General features: G+C 36.0%; 1 protein-coding gene across 1 annotated transcript; it reads right to left on the minus strand.

The window, feature by feature from the left end:
* Window positions 1–7,079: 7,079 nt before the first annotated feature.
* On the minus strand, window positions 7,080–18,931 carry LOC110701982 (carnosine N-methyltransferase-like). Its single transcript, XM_021879607.1, has 17 exons — window positions 18,674–18,931; window positions 17,325–17,397; window positions 15,661–15,704; window positions 14,257–14,299; window positions 13,859–14,143; window positions 12,173–12,244; window positions 10,470–10,514; window positions 10,310–10,389; window positions 9,977–10,041; window positions 9,832–9,898; window positions 9,623–9,736; window positions 9,341–9,414; window positions 8,266–8,363; window positions 8,128–8,184; window positions 7,947–8,015; window positions 7,813–7,866; window positions 7,080–7,557 (listed from the first exon to the last, which is right to left on the minus strand). Exons 1-17 carry the CDS (start codon window positions 18,769–18,771, stop codon window positions 7,483–7,485), a joined length of 1,413 nt encoding a protein of 470 aa, XP_021735299.1. The 5' UTR covers window positions 18,772–18,931; the 3' UTR covers window positions 7,080–7,482.
* Window positions 18,932–18,959: the final 28 nt, after the last annotated feature.

Raw genomic sequence — 18,959 nt, forward strand, 5'->3', positions numbered from 1 at the left:
ATAATGTTGTTAGTATAAGTAATTTTACAGGTATCATCTCTTATCCACCTCTAATGTTTGTGCATGTGTCTATAAATGCTTGATAAAAAATTAAAAATTTCTAATTATGGGTTTAGGAGCCTTTGATCATATGGCTAGTGATATAAGATTAATTTTTGAGGTGAGAAATATCAAGAAGCATGGAAGAGTTGGAATATGATATGGTACAATATGAGAAGTGTACAAGAAATTACAAATATGAAGTTGAATCCTCACCTAACTCTTAGAATAAATTGATGGAACAAACAAAATTGAAAGTAATCAATATTGTTTAAGACCATAGTAACTAATGTATCCACCCAAAATCCCCACACAACCTCGCATGCCCCGATCCTTTTGCGAAGTGCTCTCTCAAACCTTTCCTGCTCCCTTTTCTCAATCTTTGACCGTTAACGGCTAGTAGACAAGGCTTTGACGCAAATTTGAAAGGGATTCTCGATTGTTTGAAGTTGCTAAGGAAATATATCAACACCATGAATATGAAATTAACTTAAGCGTACATTTAAGCAAAGATGGTGTTTTCAAAAGTCTCCTTCTACTAAGCTCCCATATTGAACTTAACAAGGTACATGCACGTGATACTCAATAATAATCCTTCACCTTCTGGTATAATACCTTATACTTACTAAAGGAGGGCAAATGGTGGATAAAATTCGAAATCCCATCACATATCTTGCAAGCAAGTTCAATCTCTTACCCTTTTACTCCTTGATGGTTGTAACATGATCCTCCTTTCACCTACTTTCATTCTTTTGCTCAATTGAAGAATTGATCCTCCAAGAAGCCATCCTTATATCAATCACATTCTTATAGGCATATGTTCTAGCTTGTTATTGATAATTTGAATATAACATTGGCAACAAAGCTCGTTATTATCAACCCGCAACACTATTATTTAAATATATGACCAAAAGAGTATTAAGATTATGACTACTCTTTCTTAGAGCACCCACAATGAGGACTAAAATCCTCATCCTCAATATTTTTGTATGAATTTAAAGGATGAGGGTTCTTGTGGAAGTTTTCATAATGTTCCCCAATTAAGGAGGATGAAGGTGCATCCTTTAAAGATGGAGGATGAAGGAGCATTGGCTGAAGAGCCAAAATTTGGGTGGGTGACACGTGGATAGAGATTGCATATTTTTTAAAAAAAAAAACATCGACATGCACCAATTATTGTTAAGACACATGACAATGCTTTTTTAGCTCAATTTGTTTATGCATCTATAAAAAGTAGGAGAGAGAAAATAAGGATGAGAAAGAAGATCCTTAACTGATTGTGGGGGAAAATAGAAGATGAAAAATAGTTAAAGGATGAAGGTAATGGAAAGTGTGGTATATAAAATAGAAAGTGAGGTATCAAAAGAAAAATAAAAGATAGAGTAAAATTAATTAATTTGCAACAAAATATTGTCTATCTACAAGGTTGTGGTTGCTAAATATATCCTGAAATTAATCGATCCAATCTTCATTTCCTTGAACTTGATACAATTGTATTACTAGATCCTCGATAATGCCAAGGATACTGAAAGATTTGGGGAATATTTTCCTTGGCTTTCTCATTGCTATTGACAGTAAATATGTACAAGAGATTAGCACTATCCTAGGCTACAAACTAGGAAACTAATTACATCAAAACCGTGTAACAGTAGTGTCAAATAATATAAACTCCTTGATTAGAGTGATTTTCATTGATCAATATTTATAGGGTTACAATGAGAAACCTAATCATATTAGGTAACTATAAGATATGTACAGATATCAAAGATAATCTTATACAAAATATATCCTAAACTTAGGATAAGAATATTCTATGGATATTCTCTATCACACCCCCGCAGTCGGAGCGGGAGAAAATCGGATGCTCAGATTGGATCTGAATCACGCATCGAACGGTAAGGATAGTATAGTAACCCATGATCAAAAGAGAAGTAGTAGACGTGTGCTGGTGATGACGATGAGAAGCAACAACCACGACCTACGTATAGTAGAGATATGCGCTTTTAGGCCGAAGGAGAAGAGTCACGCATATACTTGGGCTAAGTTGCAGATTCAAAGAAGAAGAAGCTAAGGGATCAGACCATCATCGGGGAGAAGACACTACACTACTAAGTGAAATCACAATTGAAGAAAAACAAATAAAATTGCGCAAGAAAAGATTAAATCCCACCGCTTGAAATTAATCAATTCTCAAAAGAGAAACCAGGTAGCAAGAAGTAATACTCCACAAAGATTCCAAGTGCTGCAACAATAAAAGGAGCTAACTTGATAGCAAAAGAGATGTGCAAAAGTTGACCTTATTGTGATATACCACCACCAAAACAAAATCTATGTGATTATGTGTTTAAAAAAAACAATGAGGCAATGTAAAAATCATTGTTGGTCATGGGGAGGTGGAAATAGAGTACAGCACATGGAGTAAGTTGGCAAGTGTGGTTACTGCCAGTAGTGGGAGGCGGTAGTGTATGCGATTGCCAACAATGATGGAGGAGGCTTTCGCGATTGCTACTGTTGGTGGGAGGCGCAAGGTTACATAAAGATTCTAAAAAAAACTTTGAGAAAAGAAAAAAAAAATATGTGTGTTTGCGGAAGCATAAAAAACTTTGTATATCCCGCCGGTGGGTTTAATTTTCTAACCCACTGGCGGGGTGAGAATTTTTGTATATAATCCCAAGATCTAACCTAAACTGTGATACCATGTCAGATAATATAAACTCCTTGATTAGAGTGATTTCCATTGATCAATATTTATAGGGTTACAATGAGAAACCTAATCATATTAGGTAACTATAAGATATGTATAGATATCAAAGATAATCTTATACAAAATATATCCTAAACTTAGGATAAGAATATTATATGGATATTCTCTATCAAGTACAAATATATACAATATATTTAACACACCCCCACAGTCGAAGCGGGAGGGCGAAGGACGCTAAGACTGTTCCGAAATTCCTCAAATAAAACCCGCGGAAGACCTTTAGTGAAGATATCCGCGATCTGATATCGTGAAGGCACATGTAGTACTCGAACTTCCCCTCGTGCAACCTTCTCTCGAACAAAATGAATATCCAGTTTTATGTGTTTTGTTCGTTGATGTTGAACTGGATTTCCTGACAAATAAATAGCACTAAATTTGTCACAATAAACAAGAGTAGCCTTTTTAATCGGACAATGTAACTCCAAGAGAAGATTCCGAATCCAGCATGACTCGGAGACAACATTCGCCACCCCACGATATTCGGCCTCTGCACTAGACTTGGACAATGTGGGTTGGCGTTTAGATGACCAAGATATGAGATTATCTCCCAAGAAAACACAATAACCAGACGTTGAACGTCTTGTATCAGGGCATCCACCCCAATCTACATCAGTATATGCAACCAGAGAAGAAATGGAGGATGGATATAAATGTAGTCCAAAATCAAGAGTGCCCTGTACATACCGAATAATCCGTTTGAGAGCAGACATATGATCAACCCTCGGGTCATGCATATGAAGACAAACCTGCTGAACGGCATAAGAAATATCCGGCCTGGTGAATTTAAGATATTGTAGAGCCCCCACAAGGCTCCTATACAGAGTCGGGTCATCAAAATTAGCACTAGTAGTAGCGCCAACTTTTGGCTTTGTGTCAACCGGAGTCTGAGACGGTTTACACGATGACATCCCTGCACGGTCAATTATTTCCTCGGCATATTTACGCTGTGAGAGAAACAAATCACCCTTATGTTTAGACACAACAATACCCAAAAAATAATTCAGAGGACCAAGGTCCTTCATGGAAAACTCAGAGTTAAGACGAGCCATGATAGAACATCGGAGAGCATCCGAAGAAGCTGTCAAAATAATATCATCAACATACAATAAAAGATAAGCCATGTCGGACCCATTACGATAGATCAATAAAGAATTATCCATCATGTTGTTAGTAAAACCAAGAGACAACATATAATCAGCAAATCGCTTGTACCAAGCCCGGGGCGCCTGCTTAAGTTCATAAAGAGACTTACTCAAGAGAGGTAAACATAATCCAGATGAGTCCGATCTCTGTATACAACAGGTTGATGCATATAGACAGTTTCCTGCAGCTCACCATGTAAGAAAGCATTTTTAACATCCAACTGATGAATAGACCATGCTTTTGACAATGAAAGACTAAGAATAGTGCGGATCGTAGCTGGTTTGACAACCGGACTAAATGTGTAACACCCCAATAATTCTCCCTTTTCCAAACCACTCACTTTAAATAAAAATAGAGGAGAACCATTGGCATGTTACCGCCACGTGTTAAAACGTTAAGGCTTTATCAAAGTATTGCAGCGGAAATCCAACTTAAATATTAAAATAATATAATTTAGAAACCCAATTAGTCAAAGCTTACAAATTGGAACCATAAAGGCCCTTATTTAAAACCAAACCAATAATCAGAGTCCCAAAACATAATTAAAGTAGTAAAACATAAATAAGTTCAACACAAAGAACGAATACTATCAATCACACCAATCCCTTGAAAATGCGTATGTCAAATCACCGAACTTCACATCATCAAGCTAACCTGTGCAATACTACTCCCCAATAATACAAGTGTAATAATTGGATCATCACAGGGTCATTGAAAGGCGAAGGCCATGACCAAAAGAAAACACACAAAAGCACGCAATCAGCAAAGCTGAGTACATACAAGCTACAACGCACAAAACCTAGCATGCTCAATTAATTAAAATAAATAAACATATAACACAAATTAATTAATTAATTAATTAAGACACCACACTTAAACAATTCAGTTGACTTAACATACTTCTGACCATTTCCAAACACTCGACTCTTTATATTTAATATAATTAATTTAGTTTGGAGTAAGCAATAGACGAGGTTGTCCAATCCACCAAATTATTTTGGTCCCAAATGACCATTTAAAATAAAAGTTTAGCGCGATGCAAGAATGGGCGCGACTCCATTCTCACAAAGTTAGTCTAGGATCCCATCTAACTTTCATTATGGGCCTTTGTATGTGACTATGGTAAAGCCTCTGAGTGCTCACTTTTTTTGGTGCCTCGTAGCGACCAACCACAATTCTTCTTGCACCGCAGATGAAGGACCTTCTCATTCGAGGTCACTGTGGTGTAGAATTGGTTCCTTTGTATAGAATACTTCTTCACCATTTCCTGAAGCAGTTTCTTAGATTCAAAGAACATTCCCTTCTCAAACTCCCCCCCGATCACAAATGTTGTATGACTACCTGATTCGGCCCAATATTGATCAACCACATAATTCTCATTTACTTGACTTAACCAAGGAATAGGAGTTCTAACCATGGCCTCCCCACCTTCCATGTCTGTAGAATCAACATCCATGTTATCCAGAATTGGTTCCTCCTCTTCGCTCTCAGCCTCATCATTTGTTTCCCGGAGCGCATCATACAGAGACAACTCGTTATTCACCATATGTTGTAGATTTTCAAGATGATTCACCAATGGTTGAGACGGTGATGTATGATCATCATGCTGCGTAGGTGAATAACTTTGGAGTTGCATGGGAGAAGATATAACTGTGTTCGATGTCGAAGGCCCAGATTGGCCAAACATTGTCGCAGATGTTCCACCATATACAGGTGAAGCTATATGTGAACTCAACGGCATCTAGAATCGATCGTCATGAAGCAGTCTGCTGAAGGACCCCATCCCATATTCAGTTGATGGAATGTCTTGTGAGGGCATTCGGAAGGACTCTGTGTAACCGGAAAAATAGGTAGCTTGTTGATCTGGTCGAGTACTTTGTTGCGTACACGTAGACACTATTTCTACATATATCTCATGTGGATAACCCCTCATTAAAACAGCGCTCCTCAAAGCTTTCAAATGTCTATCGTTAGAACAAGGTAACACTTGAACCGCATTATTAGTCTCAAACCTCATTTGAATGTTAAGTTGTACATTCATTGGGTTTAAGCCAATAATGCTATGAACCTCGTTCATCAGATCGTTGAAAGTCATGTCCGGTCCAAGTGGCAATGGTTCCATATTTCCACCACTATACTGGACATTTGGTCCATCAGACACAAATTCACCCCCCCATCGGCATAACAAAGCTGCGTTTTGTGCAGCCATATTCTATACAACAACCAAAAACACATCTTAATTGCATGCAATCTCCACCAATTCGCACAAAAACAACCAAGATATTCACACTATAAACATAATTAACCAACATTGTTCCAATTCACATTACAACCACAACAAAGTACACAACGAACATATTCACACTATAACAACCAATATATTCTACATAACAAAATTTTCGTAATTAAACAACAATGTAGGCTACTTTATCAAACTAAAACAACAATTTCATCAACATTATCAACAATTTCATCAACATTTTCAACAATTTTATCAAACATTTCCACAATTTCATCATAAACTTTCTTACTAAACTAACATCAATTTAGGGCTTTTATACTAGACAATTATCAAATTACAACAAACCAACTTAGAATTATCAACATAATTGTCAATTTACATCAAACTAACTTAGAATAAACAAAAACATTATCAAATTAAAACAATGTAGTATATAATTATCAAACTAACCTAGGTTTTTAAATTTTAAAAACAAATAAGTGAGAAGTACTAATAATGTGATTATAAAGAAGAGGAGAGGCACGGCGGCAGCAGGCAATAGGCGGCGGCGACGGCGGCAGGCAGCAGGCGGCGGCGGCGACGGCAGAGCTTTGAGGAAGATAGGCTATTGCGTGAGGAAGAGTGAGTTTGAGTTTTTAGTTTTGAGGAAGAGTGAGTGCGCGAAAAATATACCAGGCAAAACCGCTGACTCAGTCAGCGTTTTAAGGACAAAAACGCTGACTGAGACAGCGTTTTTATGTATTTCCATATTTTTTTAAAAAAAAATTTGTATTTCACTAAATAAGAAATTTTTTAAAAAATAATAACAGAGGTAAAACGCTGACCGAGGCAGCGTTTTACCTCAGAAGCTCAATTCCGTAAATAGTTTGGCCACGCGTCTATATTCGTAAATAGTTTGCTAATAGGGCTCAGTTTCGTAAAAAATCCACTAATAATAAGTTGCAAGGACAACATTATAGTACAAAATAGTTTAGTTCTCTTACAAAGAAAAAATTGCTAAATATGCCATTGATACTCAAGAAGGAATGGAGCCAAAAACAGGCCCCATGGGATATAAAGCCCCGGGCCATCGGCCATGGGCCACTGATCAACAATGTGGATCACTCGATCCACAAACAATAACTTCACAGCAATAAATAACAGATAAGTATATTTAACATTGCAGCAAATTTTTCCATCTTTTAGACTGGTGATGGAAATGATTTGCTGCTAAATGGGAGACTAGGTGCTTGTAAGGTGATCACGTTCTTTTTGAGCCCAGAATAAGCAGCAAACCCTTCTGAAACAAAGTTGATCATTCATCAGGTGCCGCGCTAGACTTGTTCGCAGATTTCTTTCTCATGGTCCAGAATGCTGCGAAATACCGGTTCTGCCCAAATTCAAGTATAAGATTAGTTTACTCAAATAGTCTCCATACATTTGTGCCCCTACACGATCCACAATTCCACAGTAATGAAATGCACCAAATGTATCCCTTGAGGAGTCGAAAGTATACAACTTTTTTTTTTTAAAAAAAAGGAGGTATATTTAGATTTGGATAAAGGGATTAGTGACATTGCACCGACAGTTTCCTAACTGCTAGACAAATAGCCGGACTTTATACATATCACACTATAAATGTTACCTGCATCATAGACCGAGCATTTGTTGTATATGTCGTCGAGATAGTACTTTCCTTCTGTACATTCAAACAAGGAAATAATGTTACTAGATATTGACTGAGAAAAAATAGGAAAGGAGAACTTTTTTTAAGCTAACCTCTAAAGTAAATCCATAGTGAAAAGCCACCTTCTTCACGTCTTCTAAACTTAATTCTATGGACATCTCCTGGAGAAGGGGCGAAAAATTGGGGAGATAGTGATTTATTTACGCATATTGACAACTATATATGCATGGGAGACAGGTGCATATCAAAACAAGTTTAGAATGTCAAGCTTACGTTTTGCCCATATGTATCCGCAAAATGATAAAGCAGCGGTCCAAGATTAATCCACACCTATTTCAGCATCAACTCAATCACATGTGTTGAATAAGAAATATGAAATAAAATGACAAAGGAAAATAGCTGGAGCCTCACCCCTCCATCTTTGAGGATTTTCCATATTATTTCAATGTACTCTACAATGTTATGAGCTGTGTCAATGAAAAAGCACGTAACTACAGCATCCCAGATTCCTGCAAACAAAAGCAAGCATTCAAGAGTCGTAATATAGGATATAACATATACGATATTACCAAAACGTTACATGTCACATGGCTTAGTTTCTCAACCTCAATTCAACTTTTTTCTTTTTTTCCGGTGAAACAACCTTAATTCAACTTGAGCTTAAATGTCACATGGCTTAGTTTCTCAACCTCAATTCAACTTTTTTTCTTTTTTTCCGGTGAAATAACCTTAATTCAACTTGAGCTTAAGAACTTCCATCCGTCCCTAAAAGACTTCCCCATTTCCCTCTTTTTACTCAAGAGTTGTGTTGAATTTATGCCTCTTACCAAAGTAGTTGTTGTGTCTATGTTGTCTAGTAAAGCGAAAATGAAGCTTTGTACAAGCAAAGAGTGCCTACTGTGGGGTTTGTTGCTGAGTATTTCAAGTAAACGATACAAGGAGTTGGGAGTACTATTCCCAAGAAAACTTCCAAGAAATGAATAATATGATTAGACAATTCATAATCTGACAGTATGTATTTGGCATGATGAATAATGATAATTAGTGCTAGCATAAGGGTCAATCAATTTTTTGGGAAGTATGGCAAACTTCCAGGGGTTGAAGACCTGTTGTAACTTTGTATTTGGATTGGCACTCCCCTACGTTTAGGTTTGGGCTTGGCCTGAGAAAAAATCCTGAGTCTAGCTCGTAAAACGCCCAGCCTTTGGTTAAGGTGTTTTCCGGTAATAAGGGTTATTCTTCAGAGTTCAGCTCATAGAACACCCAACCTTTGCCAGGAAATTTAAAACACAGCTCATAACATTGTAGAGTACGATGTACCCAACCTTTGCTGTGTCAACCATGTTATATTAACACTTTGAAGGTTTATATAGTTTCTTATTAAACATACATATGGATCAAAGATAATGGTCAAAATTGACAAGGTTTGTACCTAAAAACACAAATATGACCAATAATTTAAGAAGTAAAAGAGTATTTCAATTACCTTCTTGACCTGGATCACTATACACTTCAACAAAGTCCCCGCCACACATGGAAAAACCTTCCGTTATTCCTACGCTGTTTACTCAAAAGTCAAGCACAACATTTGAACCAAAAATAGACGCAAAATAGATAACTTTTCTGCATAAAATCAGGTCAATAACAAGATTACAAATCTCCAAAACTTTTCAGTGGAACAATTTGTTAAGAACTGGCATATTAAATATGATGAAAAAGGAATGAACATGGTAATATTGACTGATAGATTTGTAATTTTAAACATTACCTAGCAGGAAGAATGTCGGGAATAGAAACAGGACGAAGTTGGTCCTCGTCTGAAATCGAATTGCAATTGCTATGGATCCAAGGGTATATAGTCCATTCACCAACAGATTGAGAGCTGAAATGAAGGCCACACATAATATAAGTGTAATTAAATGTAAACCTGTGCCAAAGAAGCTGGAACAAACAATTGAAATTACAATGGAAACTTACTGGTTGAGAATAAAGCTGGAGCATATCATCATATAGTATGAAAATTCATTACCCTGGCATACAAAGCCTGTTACACATTCATCCAATCATGTCAGTGACAACTTTACATATTACAAATTTGAGGAACTATAGAACTTCTACAGACCAAGACGTGAAATGTCCAATGCCAATCTCCCAAGTCCAGCACCAGGTACCAGGCAGCAAGGAGGACTGTAAGCAGACCGGTAATTAGGAAAAAGATTAATGCCAAATACAACAAACAAATATGTTTGAACGTAGAATATGCAAAACCTAGCAATTCTACTTATAACGAAGGCCATACGAATTAAATGTACTACCTCCATTTTTATTATTTGAAACTTTGGAATATTTTATATCTCACAAATAATACCCCAAAGTTGCAAATAATAAAATCGAAGGTAGTATAAAAAGTTGCACCTCATCAGCAAAAAATAGCTCAAGCTGTAAGGTATCTTACCTTTCCTTACTGCGCTTGGGAAACAATCTCTCAAGCTCCTCAAGAATGGGCAGATAGCATTGATCACGCTCCACTTGCCCCTGTTACACATGACAGGTTAGTATGCAGAGGGAAGCATCCACGGAAAAGACAATGGAAGAATCAAGAAAGGAAAACATACCTCTGCTCCCCAATCTCTAACTATATTTCTTATGACGCAGCGAACCTTTAAGAAAAAAAAGAAGTGAAATGATATTCATAAGAAATACAAGTAGCTTAATGAACTTAAAAGTAATCTCCAGATAATTATAATAGGAATTAGTAGGGCGGGAAGACTGCAATATAATAATGATATAACCCGCATAAGAAAAAGTAAAAGTACAAAAAATGGGGAAAGAAATTAACATCAAAACAATATCCAGTAGCAACAGAATTCCGCTAGAAAGATTCAATTCACCGAAGGCCCAGCAAAAAGGAAGGCAATCTTATTTGCAGCCTTCAACCAAACCAGTAAGCCAGGGCCCAGGAGAAAGCTAAGTTTTGACCATGTGGATGAGCTACAGTCTATAAACTTCATCTTACACCCAATCCCTCAAGCACAACACAAGTATCACACATATTTTCTTTAATAGGAGCTATTTCAACATAAAAGCAAACTACTACTCACAGTTTGGTATTCTGCCAACTCACTTATCTTTCAGAGTTAGATATGTAGCCTACATTTACATACATCAGATGCAATATTCAATAGCGCAAACCTACATCAAGCCTTTACAAAAATCAATTCTCAATTGCATGATTACGCAAATCACCCAAACCAAACAATTAGGGTTATGAGCACAAATTTATGATCTAAACCCCAAATATCACCAAACTCGAACAACACCAGGAAATTGAGTAAACTCAAGTTGGGTTTCACCCATCAGGTTTAGAGCCCATAGAGGCCATCAAATAAAGGCCAACATGACCCTTATGTGTGTTTTAGATCCTCCCTAATACCCCGCAACACCTTCCCATTTCTCTCGCTAATAATGCTTATCACTCCTACAGGAATCACTGATAAGATTTCATTAGAGCAAATGGGCTTCATAAAAACTAGGTGTTAATTTAGAGTCGAATCTAAAATAAACAATTTGATCAAATGGAACAAACATTATACCAATTTAGAATCGCAGGTTGGGAGAATAACCATCTCACCTACTCACATATCACAAAATTGAGTATAATTCTCAATCACACGTAAATAAATTAATTTCCTAAAGTCATTTCTTAAGGAAATAAAGAATCCCAAAGGATGAGGATGTAGATTGTAGAAAATAAACATGCTCCTTCAGCTTCAAAATATATTTTTTCATTTGCTGAATTAAAAAGATTGGTTGTTTTCTAATTAATTATAACATAATTTTAAATTTCAATAAACTTTTCACTTACATCATAATTTTTATAAGCAAATTAGTTAGAATAACTCAAGGTTTCATTCTATATGCATTCATAAAACCAGACAAATTTGGATAAAAGCAAATTCCAGATTTGATATGGGACAACCATCAAGGTGTTAAATTTGCAATTTTGTATGCAAGGACAGGATCCTACAAATGGATCAATTGGTGGTTCTAGCTATAACTCATTTGATAACCAAAAAGAGAAAATGGTCAGTTAGGTTGCAATATGATTGCTTGTCGCTTTGACGCCAACCAAAAGTAGATGGGAGGAACGGCCTTTTAGAATGGTCCTCAAAAGTTTAATCGCTATTTTTGCTTCATAAATCCTAAGACATATCAGAATACAGTATATTGTCTAAAGACAAAAACAAACATTTTGCTTCTACTAACAAGGTTCACAACCATCTGGCATCAATATAATGAATTTAACTAATAAAAATACCTTGTCAACATCAACTAGTGGCACATTCAATTGCAACGATGAATTCAACCAATCACAAGAAGATGACGATGCCTGCAGAAAATTGTAGCAATTGTCACCAACATATAAGCAACACAGAAATGCAAATAGCAGAATGGTTAGCCTGCAAGAGAGCAGCTTCGAAACAATATCCAGCTTATCAACAAATGTAGTAGAAAAAGCTGGCCTTACAACTGTTGCAAGGGACCTTTTTAAAGTAAACAGAGAAAAGTCCAATATCGAAACCGAGAGAGAGATAATGAGCATATTTCTAATACATATGTGCTATGCCTGCAAGGGGAAGTAGTGACCATCTCCTTCCTGCATACCCTTCTCTTAGCATGCTGAGCAACCCCTTCAAAATTCAAATGGACCCCATTTCTCGACACACCTTGAGCAGCTTGGTTGCAGTTAGAGGACATTCAGTCAGTCCTTTGTTGATTCCACCAAAATTCCAGAGGTTTTCAGTAGGAAAACACAGACGCAGATAGGGAAAAAGGTTCCATGAAGATGTGATCCTATTGTCATCCCAGGGTATATTCCACAAAAGCTGAAGCTTAAGTTCTTAAAAATAAAATTCTCAGACATTTAAGTTGTTTCTGGGGTTTTTGTATGCTATATTGGTCTGTATTAAATTCACTTTGGATTACGTTTCAAGAACTGTATACGACACACTCAGCAATGCTGGAATATATTATTATACAAGTTAATCTGACTTTATGTTTAATTATCTAAGAGCATCTTTGTTCTTGTGTTTCTCTTGTTCTATAAGGTTCTCCTTTTCTCTCCAGAAAAGAAAGACAATAATAGACTCACTGACAGTCGCATGTTCTTTCCTCTCCTATCCAAGACTAAATAATGAAATTGAGAAACGAAAAGGTTAAGCCTTGAACATTTAACTTAGAGAGAATGCAGACAGTGTGCCAGAAGAAGGAATAAAACACATGAAAGTGCAGCTACAGTCGCCTCTGCAGACACAGCATTATACCAGCCCACTATGTTTCAACACTTGTATACTAGGGATTTTTTTTTATTTTTTTTGGTTCAAACAAGCGTCATCACCTTCGAAAATAAATTTTGGATTTTTGAATGTGATTTTGTTTTTTATGTTCCTGACACCTGTCAGATTGAATGGGACTGAAGATCCAACCAGTCGTTGAGCCGCAGAACAGGCCACAATGCAAGACTAACATATAGTCAAGTAAACCAAAGAGTGAAGATCAATGCCAGGAGATATTGCCAGGAATGAGAAAAAAAAAAAAAAGTCAAGGAAACCATGGAAAAATTTGTATGTTGCGGATTTGGTTTCAATACGAAAGAGAAAGCGCAACTTAAAAGCTGCAAAACTCAGCTAGCCTAGCTCTTGGACATGGTTTTAACCCTCGTAAATGATGGTGCTTTACAAGTTGTGATGATAGTAGCTACAAGGAGTTTATATCACCCACCATATATACAAACAATTTGCAGATAAATGAAAAGAATAAATACTACACATAAAATGACAGGGAAAATAGGAATGCAATGGAGAGGCTTGCTACCTTTTTATCACAAGGAAGACTTGACCGAGATTTCAAAGAGGTGACAAGAATAATAAGATAAACAACTTGAATAAATGTTCAAAATATAAAAAACATATACATTATATAGACAGTAATTGGGTAAACTTACATTGCCATTTGATTCAACCGATTTAAGTTGTCCTTCGGTTTCCTGACCACCAATGGCATTTGTAGCGACATCAGTATCTGTGGTTCCTCTTGCTGATGGCATGTGATCATTTTCTGTATTACAAACTGCCGGGTCTTTTGCTGATCTCGCCATTCCAGTCGAGCTGTGATGACTGTCCAAGGAACTCCCATCATGACGATGATGGTGCTCATCTGGGCAACATTCAAGATGCTGATCTTCACAATTATCTACATCCATGCTCATATCTAGTGGAGGCTCAAAGGCCTGCAATGAAGAAGTTACAATAGATCAGCACAATATCAACAACTTCAAAAGAGAATAGAAAGTGCTGAGACAAAATGAAGCAAAAAAGGAATAGGGGTGAATATGCACATTACCTGAAGCATGTTTAAAATAAAAAATGTATTCACCGATATACACCTGCAACAAGGCAAATAGATTTATAACTGATGCACAAGTGACGAAGTCTGAGAATATCATAAAGCAGATTACAAGAGCCACAAAAATGAAAAAATGACCACAGACACAACAGCATGGTAAGCTCCTGTAAAGGTGTCTGAATAACAATGCTGAAAAACTGAAATCTGGAAATGTTCTCAGCCATCTCGCTATAAACCCGAGGCATTTAATGCTCCCACTGTGAACATCATATGCAAGAACTAGATGACTAGTAATGTTAATAAGGGAAGCCAACTTGTGAGCTACTCCAAGCCCCAGTTAGTCAAGTAGAGTTAAACTTGAAGCTCAGTATCCTGTAGACTGGTGTATTTAAGAACATTTTCACACCTTCTCCTTTGGAATTACTTTTAACTTCTGGAAATCAAAGTTTTCTTACTCCAACCACCAATTAAAAATCAATACATAAACTAATATTAGTACTCCCACACAGAAGTATCCCCTCTGTCCCACATTACCCTTTACACTTCCATTTAGGAAAGGTCCCCAGAGATTTTATATCGCTCACTTATCACTACTAAAAAATAAGGGTCCCACACTCTCTTTCATTCAAATATAAAATACCCATCCTATCACATCTACAAGCTGGATAAAATGAAAATTAATACATAAATAACAACTAATCGCCTAGAGCTATGTGCCATGATCAATTCCGAGACCTTGACTGTCTGGAATAGGAGGAAAGCTTTTAAGATTTTGGTCCTCTTATCCTCTAGCTTGTTATTTTCAGATTGTTTACAGAACACCAGTGTGCTGAAGAATAAGGTGAGCCAAAGCTCATGAGCTGAGCCATATCAATCAAGTAGAATTTAAGGAATATTCTGACTCAGTGAGCTTTGAAAAGTGGTTTTAATTGACCTCAGCGATACTCAAGATTAAATCAAATCAATAACACCAGCAAACCCTGTCTTTGGGATGAAAATATTTCCCGACCAGTATACATTGTGTACACGAACAACTTTTAAGAGCAGCCTTAAAGAAAAGCTGCAGATTTACAAACTCAAAGCAATTACATATAGATTCAAAAACCTTATAAAATAAAGACATAACAAGAAATTTTGCCAAAGTTTCCCCAGACCACAAAATCAGTCTATAAGTTAATTGCATTCAGCTAAAAGAAAGCTAGTTGATACATGGTGGAAAAATCTTTCTTCTTTTCCAGACAAAGAGATATGGGGTGAACAAAAGTAGATTCCAAGCATAAATTTTACTAATGCTTTGGAAATATAAGAAAACATAAAATCATGACTACCAAAATCCTCAAACGCTAGAGCAGCTACTTGTCTTAATGCATTTGGATGCTGGAAGAAGATGATCATCATTACCTTCTCAAACTCTGGAATTTCGATGGCAAGTGCAAAAGAAGAGTCTGTAAAAAAGTATTAAATATTGGCGAGGTTAGAATCGGTTAAATTTTAAAATTTCAATGATCATAAATTACTCTTTTCATATTGTACTCCCTCCATTCCAAATTGTCGATTGAATTTATGCATTGGCAAACGTGATAAAAGAAATGAATCACCTAATTTGGAACAGGGGAAGTATTAGATACCTTTTTTACAGAAAACAATTGTTTTATACCTTTTGATAGTGACTGAAAAAAGTAGTAAGAATAAACTATCATCACTTACTCACATTGCACCCAAAAAAAATCACTTACTACTCACAAAAGATGTCAAAAGAACACAGCTAAGTTGATTCAACACTTCTGTAGGAAGGGATAGGGGATTGTCACATATCAAAAGTCCCAATCATAATAATACTAGTCACATCTAGAGTTGACTTCACAATAATCACTAGAATGTTCACATATCAAAAGTCTATAAACAGAATAACTTCTTGACAGATGTTTACACATATGTTTGCAAATGATTTTAATAACCACTTATGCTAGTTCATAAAAGATTCACACTTTTTTTGTAGGTAGGGATTGAGTGGTATATCGTATACTTACTATACTATATAACAAATTAACAGCCCAAATTAGCGTGAATTTGGACTCAAATATCAATCAATCATCTCAACTTTAGCAAAGACACATTTTAGATTTTCTCCTTACAAATTAATGGGTTCTTTTAGCATGAAGCCTCAAACGAAGTGATTTTTGGACTCCATGTCCAAGAAATCTCTGTAAGCTTTAGGTTAGTCAAACAGCACTTGTTCATGCTAGCATGACAAATTACTATCAGTTGGCTTTGTCTAATTAGTACCCCTAGTACTCCCTATTCCTCATAGAGTTCCAACAGGTGTGACAAAGAAGTTGTATACTCAATTGAAAGACTATGTTCCTACTCTTGTTAGACAAAGAATGGAAGGATAGTGCAATGACAGATCTTCCTGGGGGAGAGCTAGCCCTGGCCACTCGTACAAACCTAGAAGTTTTAGTAGCAAGGCAGAAGGCCCAAGCCAATAAAATCTATGTGATTCAGCACTGATTTGCTGATCCAACCACGAGGCCCACTACCTAACTACTTGTCATATTTGTCAAGAAATTGAGAAGTGCCCTAACCCAGCACAAGGCATTGCAGAGTAATTTTTCAGGTTGATATGTCTAGTTATAGACTTGTACAATGATTACCTGCCTTGGTTTATAAAAGTTTGCCCAGATTACAATTTTCAAGATCAAAGGGAAAACTTTGATCTAGTTCTGTTGCTATTTTTGACTCAAAACCATGAAAGTTTTCAAAATTGCAAAGGTGTGCCAACTTGGAGATCTTTGCAATTATTTCCATTGGCTAACTATTAAAATTCAGATTAGAGAAGATAGTTTTCAGTGAAGATGCACCAACCATGAACATAAGCCACTGGACAATCCAAATGATGAAGAATCTAATCTAAGGCCTACATTCTACAAGTGTTCTTTTGGGAATGTTAACGGGATAAAAAAACTGAAGGTGTACACATTTTTCGGAATTTGAAACCAAAGAATCTTACACAAATGACCTCAACATGAAAACCAGTACTTCAAAATCTCAGATGAGTAGAATACCTTATGTGCAGGTGAAAGCTTTCTAAAAGAACTTTCACATCGCTTAATGTCATCTTCAGCTGCATCTGGATAGCTGTGTAAAATGTCAGAAGTACACTAAGTTAATTCAGAAGCCGTTTTCAAATAAAACTGGGAGAAAAGAAGCACAACGAAGCCAACAAACAAAAGGCAAAGGAAGCCATAGACGAAGTTACCACTCTCTAGCAAACAAACAACCCAAGCCACACCACACGTAACTGATGTAACCCTAGTACAATGATATCAAGATCAGTAATTAAGTACACATTTGAGGATAAAGAATTGTAACTTTTCACCCTTTAATCAATTAAGCAATTCAATCATAAGTGCTTCTTCACCAAAACCATTGTACATCCCAAAAACCCACAAATTTAAAGATACCAATTAATCAAATATTTCCTACTTATAACCTCGTATTCAACATCCTCCTGCCTAATTAAATCCCAGAATTTGATCAATTATGAAGACTTGAAGAGACGTGTTTTTTACTTCTTCAACTGAAGACTTAAGTGCCTCAAGTTGCACCAATTAAAAATTTAACATTCACATCATCCAACCAAAACAGATCCTCCTTAGGTTCAACACCTTCATTAAAAGTGACATTTGGTTTAAGTTTCTGAAAGAGAAGGGTTTTCCCGTCGGTGAGTTCAATGCAAAAAAAAAATTTGCTTGTTTCCTTTCCCAAACGACAAAGTGGCAAATTTTAGTCCCCAAATGTCGAATTAGCTCTCAATTGCAACAATATACCAAATTAAGGACTTAAATTCATTGTGTTAATTTTTGGTGCATTGCTGAATTTGACATCATTGTAAAGCCAACACCAACATCATTCCAATGCCAACAATCAACGAGGCGGAAGTCCAATGTACTCAGTCACATCCCAATTATATGTAACAATTATATATGCCCCTATACCATTTTCAACAATTACAAAATAAAAACAGTAACAATGTGAAGACAGTTAAATCAAAATTCAAAAAAATCAAATCTTGTACAACTCCATTAAACATAAACACTTATCATTATTAGCCACCTTATATCATAACGATTTAGTGATTTACACAGTTAAAATAAAAAATAAATAAATAAAAAAAGGCAGTTACACTATTCTGCTTGCAAATAGTACTCCGTATCATATTTTCCAAAACATAATCTACACTCTAAATTACAAATACTCTTCAACAGAAATTAAAATCAACTCATTTAGCTGTAATATTATTGTAAAACGAAAATAATCAAAAGAAACATATATTATTAATTAGACAAGTAAATATATAACTAAATAAAAATAACAAATAATATCGAAAAAATGGTAATTCCAAAAAAAATACTTGATATAAGCGCTGATAATTCGACGGAGAGATTTGACTTCAAGAGCTTCTTCCAATTTTCGACGCCGAAGTTGCTGTTGTTCTTCATTCAATTCCATGTTTTCGACGTTTTTGGTGAATTTTGGATTGGATTTGATATTGAAGTTGGAAGAAAGGTTTTTGGTTGAGGTTTGTGCGGCGTTTTGCTGACTTGGCAATTTCTTTTTTCTTTTATAAAATCAAACATAAAAATATTTCAGAAAAAAGCCGACATACGGTAAACAATGAATAGTGAACTCACCTTCTT

This window comes from Chenopodium quinoa, unplaced genomic scaffold, assembly GCF_001683475.1.
Source record: "Chenopodium quinoa cultivar QQ74 unplaced genomic scaffold, ASM168347v1, whole genome shotgun sequence".
Taxonomy (NCBI): domain Eukaryota; kingdom Viridiplantae; phylum Streptophyta; class Magnoliopsida; order Caryophyllales; family Amaranthaceae; genus Chenopodium; species Chenopodium quinoa.

What these genes read in the sequence shown, in the direction of transcription:
- LOC110701982 (XM_021879607.1), bottom strand. Translation starts at nt 18,771, where the DNA reads ATGGAATTGAATGAAGAACAACAGCAACTTCGGCGTCGAAAATTGGAA. An exon ending in ATTGGACATTTCACGTCTTG is followed by an intron (nt 9,899 to 9,976) that starts GTCTGTAGAAGT and finishes AATGTGTAACAG; the next exon opens with GCTTTGTATGCCAGGGTAAT. An exon ending in CCCGACATTCTTCCTGCTAG is followed by an intron (nt 9,415 to 9,622) that starts GTAATGTTTAAA and finishes TTGAGTAAACAG; the next exon opens with CGTAGGAATAACGGAAGGTT.